The following is a 6,000-nucleotide window of genomic DNA, read 5'->3' as shown; positions in this document are numbered from 1 at the left end:
TGGCTTCTAACAGCGCAGAATAACCAAACAAGACAGACAGACATCCCTAGAGTTACTCTGCACAGCCCTAAAAGACTTTTGGGAAGCTGGCAGATTACTACATCACAAAAGCCACCAGTTAGGTGGGGGAAATGCCTAAACTAGTGAAGGTGAGAGGTCTCTGAGACGGGTCTGTTCAATACCTTGTGGTCTTAGCTGCATGTTTTAAGTCTGGCTTCCACTCTGCTGCTGCCTCCAGTTGATTTGTGACTGCAGTGGTAGGTGAGGGGAGTTTAGGCCAGGCTCTCAGTCTAACCCCACCAAGGGGCAGATTTAAACACATCATTAGTAACTGGCATTAGATTTAAAGAGACATTAGTTCCATTAGTAACGGGCAGGCCTTGGATTTAGGCTGGGTCACTAGACAGCCCGCACCTGCCCGAGGGGCTGGTACACGAGGCGCTGCAGGGCTGCAGCTCAATGGGCGCAGTTCTGGCGCAGCCACGGCCAAGTTGTCCAGCCTCTGGCCCCCTTCCTTCCTCAGAGTGGGGCCCGACAGCGATGTGAGGGGCCGGGTGCACCCGGGCTACTGCCTCCCTCCGTCCCTCCCACGCTCCTGCGGGGCAGGGGGTGGCCGGGCCCTTGGTAACCGACCTACCCCGGCCGATGCCGTAGCCCAGCAGGGCGGCTCCGGCCTCAGCAGCAGGAGGAAGCCGCAGCTCGGCCCCGCGCTTTCCATTGGCTGCAGCGGGGGGGAGTGGCGGGGCAGCCGGCTCCAGGCCTGGGAAGCTGCCGCTCCCGCCCCCGAGCCTGGAGCTTCCGTGCCGCGATGCTGGCGGGCCTGAAGTGGCGGCTGGGGCTGCGGCTCTGTCGCCCGGCCGCGACTCTGGCCCGCGCGTACCACGGGGACAGGGTGGCCGCGGTGGGCTCGCAGCCTGACGCCGGCTCCCCGCTCTATCAGGTAGGCCGGGCCGGGGCAGCCTCGCCACCAGGCCGGGCTCGGGGGCTTGACTGGGCCCGACTCCTGCGCCCATTGAAAACTGCGAGGACGGTCTGGCCCCTGCTATTCGGGCTAGCTCGGCCCTGGTGCCTGTGCACCGGGCCCTGCGGTGTAGTGCTCCCCTGCAGGGCCACACACGTGGTCTCAGCCCTCGCCCCATGCAGCCTGAGGGAGACCCAGCGAAAGGGAAAACGTGGAGGAACATGTCCCTGTCCTCTCCCCGCAAACATATTATTTATATAATGGGGGTGGCGGTAGCGCCCGCTAGGTGCCTGGAGCGCCTCGGGCTTTCAGGAGCAGGTGGCCACTGCTCCAAGCAGCTTCCAATCTAAGAGCGCACATTAAACCTCCTTTCTTCCATAGTTCCCACTCTTCTGCAAAGGGATCTCTTCCGGCAAATGGCCAGATTCTGACTCCTGGGTATAGCCCGAGTAAATGGGCTTTGTGCAGGAGATGGATAGCTTCACTAATGAAACAGAGGTGGACTCATAGACTTTAAGGCCAGAAGGGACCATTATGATCATCTAGTCTGACCTCCTGCACAACGCAGGCCACAAAATCTCACTCATCCACCTCTATAACAAAACCCTAACCAATTTGAAGTCCTCAAATTGTGGAGAGTTAGTGTGCCTTAGAAGGCATTGATTGATTACTGAAAGCTGGACGCAATGCTTTGCTTGGAAATTAAATGTGAATTGAGGGTGTGAGCAATGTTTTTACAATTCAGTCAGTATCTGAAGAAAACGAGGAAATCTGTAAAAATATCTTTATTTTGGAAAAGATGGGAAGTTTGGTTTGGTGTAAATTGACTAATCTGTGCATCATTTTAAAAGGGCATTGTTAACTTCATCACACTGCAAACAAAGCTGTGTACTAGTAAACTTGGATTACTTAAAACTGTACATATTAGGATTCAGTTTACTTCTCACTAATTAATCTATTTGTGTACATTCATTTTCCCCCCAGCTTTAACACTGAAAATCAATCACTTTCACTTTTTGATTCATAGTGCTGTAGTATATGGGTTGCAAACCCTGCAGAGGAATATGCATTTATTTTAAAATGTTTCCATTGGAATTAAAAAAAACCCAAACAACAAAACGAAAAACTGAACCAGCCAACCAAACAAAAACACATTATAGAAAGATTTCCATTAGTCTTAGGTTTTGTTTTGCAAAATGTAAATTTGAGGAAGAAACAGCTGACTGACACTTTAGTAAGAATATATGATAAACCAAAGGAGTCAGAAATATTGAAAGGGTTAAAAAGTTAATTTTTACTTTAGTTAACTAAATTGTGTGTGCCCTCAGAATTCAAACTAAAAATGAGACCTGACTCAGTTTTTTTTTTAATACAAACTTTTCACTGTTTTTTCAAATGTTCATGTATTTTGGCAGCAGTTTCTTATGGGACGTCAACACAAGCCAGGTACGTCCAGCTATACTGGACAAGCACATTTACGTGGATACATCTGGTACGTCATTCAAACAGTAAGGTGGCAAACAGTGTTAACATTTTTGTAGCAGTAATTACTTATAGAGCACTATAAGTGTCTGTGATGTTTTACAAACACAGAAAAGCCAAGGTCCCTGCCATGAGGCACTTACAGTCTGAAACAAATGTATTACATGGGATAACATTGCAAACACAAGAAGGCATAAGGTGAATGATGAAGGTCACACTTCCCTTAGCTAATATTTGTCTTTATGGCTGTAAATTCAGCAAGACAGGTTAGCCTTCTAAATGTAAACTATCTTACAAACCAGAGGGGTAATTTTAAAAAGAGAAAAGGAAAATTTAAATTCTGGAAAAAGACCCAAAGGACCAGATCCTGTAGCCATTTTGCAAGTGTGGCTTCAAACAGAGGTCAACAGGAGATCTCAACCGTGCAGTAATTTCAGAATTAGTTTGTATTTTCTGCCACCTCAGATTTGCATTGCTGTATCTAGAAGTTATCTTATTAACAACAGATGTGTATAGTACTCCTATAAAATAAAGACAGTTTTCTTCTAGAGAAGAATGCATGACATCTTGCTTGTCCTTTTAGCATTATATAACAAAAGTTCAGAAATATATGGTAGAAGTAATAATGCATACTGCTAAGAGCAACCTTTTATTTTTTAAATTTTTATTATTATTTTGCTCAGAGCGTAAGGGAAGATTTAAAAGTATTATTGTTGCTGCTTTGTAGGGTAGAATGATCTACTGTTCTAGTTATAGAACTAGGATTAAAATGGAGGTATTCAAGTCTCAAATTCACTAAATAGTTCCATTTGGTATGATATATTCATCCATGGCCTGAAAAACCCTTCTACCATTGGCAAGTGGAAGGGATGGGAGGGGTCGCTAAATGATCTGATCCTGCAAAGATCATTATGTATGTGTCTTTATGTATGAGAGTAGTCCCACTGAATTCAATAATTCATATGCATAAAATTATTTTCATGCTTACGCCTTTGCAAGTTCATGGCCTAAATTGTCAGTTTATGCAGCATTTAAAGGGATGTGGTCAACTCAAAATCTAGTCAATTTAAAAAATGAGTTTAGTTTCAGCTAGTGTATCTGTTTCCAAGTCCCTCTGCCAATATTTGTGGTTTTTCAATCACTTTTTAAAAAAAGAGTTTTTATCTCCCTGATACTGTGAGAAAGAGACACGTGTGGGGCAACTGACTGAATAAAGGAGAAAGAGTAAAACTTGATTATAGATAGCATCCTGGCAAATGAACCACATAAGAAAACAAAGAATAAAGAAAATATTTTTTCTTAATCACAGTTACACTGATTTGGGGTGTTGTAACTATTGTAGGCTTAAAAATGAAACATATGTGTGATGGTCATTTTATAACATTTTAAAAATTTGGGGGAGCTCCAGAATACTGGAAGAAAGCTAATGTTGTTCCAATATCTAAAAAAAGGTAAATGGGATGATCTGGGTAATTATAGGGCTGTCTATCTGACTTTGATCCCGGACAAGATAAAGGTGGCTGATGTGGGACTTCATTAATAAAGAATTAAAGGAGGGTAATATAATTAATGCCAGTCAACACAGGTTTATGAAAAATAGATCCTGTCAAACTAACTTGATTTTTTAAAAAATGAGATTACAAGTTTGGGCATTTGACTTGTTACTTCGTGATATTTTGATTAAAAAACTAAAATGATATAAAATTCATATGGCACCTGTAACATGGATTAAAAGCTGATAGGTATCAAAATGTAATTGTAAATGGGGAATCATCCTCTTCCTTGAATAGATGTGTTTCTAGTGGGACCCTGCAGGGATTGTTCTTGGCCTTATGCTATTTAACATTTTTATTGATGACCTGGAAGAAAACATAAAGTCATCACTAATAAAGTTTGCAGATGACACACAAATTGGGGGAGTGATAAATAATAAAGAGGACAGGTCACTGATTCAGAGTGATCCAGATTGCTTGGTAAACTGGACTCAAGAAAGCAATACGTGTTTTAATATGACTAAATGTATACATCTGGGAACAAAAAAGATAGGCTATACTTACAGGCTGGATGACTCTAATCTGAGAGGCAATGGCTTTGAAAAATATTTGAGGGTCATAGTTGATAATCAGTTGAGCATGAGATTCCAGTGCGCTGTAGCCAAAAGGGGTAATGCAATTCTTGGATGCATAAATAGGAATCCCAAGTAGGGGTAGAGAGGTTATTTCACCTCTGTATTTAGACTTGGTGCGACTGACACTGAAATATGGTGTCCAGTCCTGGTGTCCACAATTCAAGAAGGATGTTGATAAATTGGAGAGGGTTCAGAGAAGATCCACAAGAAACGATTAAAGGATTAGAAAACATACTTTATAGTAATAGACTCAAGGAGATAAATGTATGTCGCTTAACAGAAAAAAAAGTTAAAGGGTGTCTTGATTATTGTCTGTATGTACCTACATGGGGAACAAATGTTTAATAAGTGTGCTTCAGTCTAGTAGAGAAAGTTATAACACGATCCAGTGGCTGGAAGTTGAAGCTAGACAAATGCAGACTGGAAATGAAGTGTAAGTTTTTAACAGTCAGAGTAAATAACCCTTGGAGCAATTTACCAAGAATCGTGGTGGATTCTCTGTCACTGACAACTTTTACATCAAGATTAGGTGTTTTTCTAAAACAGCAGTTCTCAAACTGTGGGTTGGGACCCCAAAGTGGGTTGCAACTCTGTTCTAATGGGGTTGCCAGGCTGCCAGTAGACTTGAAGGGGCTCAGGACTGAAACCAAAGCCCCAGCCCCACCACCCGTGGTCAAACCCCGAGCCCACTGCTGGGGGGCCAAAGCCTGAGGACTTCAGCCCTGGGTGGCAGGGCTCAGGTTACAGGATCCCCCAACCTGGGGCATTGGGACTCAGGCTTTGGCTCCCAGCCTGGGGCAGCAGGGCTTGGGTGGGCTCAGGCTTCGGTTCCCCTTCTTGAGGTGGTGAAATAATTTTTGTTGTCAGAAGGGGGTTGCAATGCAATCAAGTTTGAGAACCCCTGTTCTAAAAGATACGCTCTAGGAATTATTTTGGTGAAGTGCTATGTCTTGTGTTATACAGGAGGTCAGACTAGGTAATCACAGTGGTCCTTTCTGGCCTTTGAATCTATGATAAAAGAAAAAACTAATCAAATAGGCTACAAAGAGAATCTTTTGGATGTGAACTGAATGCAGTTTTGGCTCCCTTAGTCTGCTGACAGTTCTTGTGCAAATTGCTGCAGCAGAGCAGTGAAATTAACAAGACTGGTCAGTTTTTTGCTTGCTGTTGGGAATCCTGTGACACCAGTAAAACTAGCAATAATCAATTGCAATGTATACTTACGATTTAGGAAAGTGGTGAACAGTAGAAGTAGGTACTGGAGCTATTTGCAAGGTGAGGGGATTAAAATAAAATAAAAAAAAAAAAGGCTGAAAGAGGAATGAAGCATAATTCTCTTCAGGAGCCTGGAAAGTGCAGGGAGAGGTGTAAGGTTGTGGAGATGCCCCATACTCACAGCAGCCAGTAGGCCAGGGGTAGGCAACCTATG

General features: G+C 43.4%; 1 protein-coding gene across 4 annotated transcripts in view; it reads left to right on the top strand.

Annotated features, from left to right (window-relative positions):
• The first annotated feature begins 723 nt into the window (after positions 1–723).
• The window catches only part of MCCC2 (methylcrotonyl-CoA carboxylase subunit 2), an 82,977-nt gene continuing 77,700 nt past the window's right edge, over positions 724–6,000 (top strand). Inside the window, exon 1 of one of the 4 annotated variants that reach the window (XM_045022041.1) lies at positions 724–940. In XM_045022041.1, the coding sequence (XP_044877976.1) occupies positions 809–940 (132 nt within the window). In that variant the 5' untranslated portion in view covers positions 724–808. Of the gene's footprint in view, positions 941–2,352; positions 2,454–6,000 lie in introns of those variants that run through there. The other 3 variants (XM_045022040.1, XM_045022038.1, XM_045022039.1) reach the window with 3 other exon arrangements.

This window comes from Mauremys mutica, chromosome 6, assembly GCF_020497125.1.
Source record: "Mauremys mutica isolate MM-2020 ecotype Southern chromosome 6, ASM2049712v1, whole genome shotgun sequence".
In the NCBI taxonomy this organism is placed as follows: Eukaryota; Metazoa; Chordata; order Testudines; family Geoemydidae; genus Mauremys; species Mauremys mutica.
Note: the sequence above shows the minus strand (reverse complement) of the source record. Positions and strands in the feature narration are given on the sequence as shown.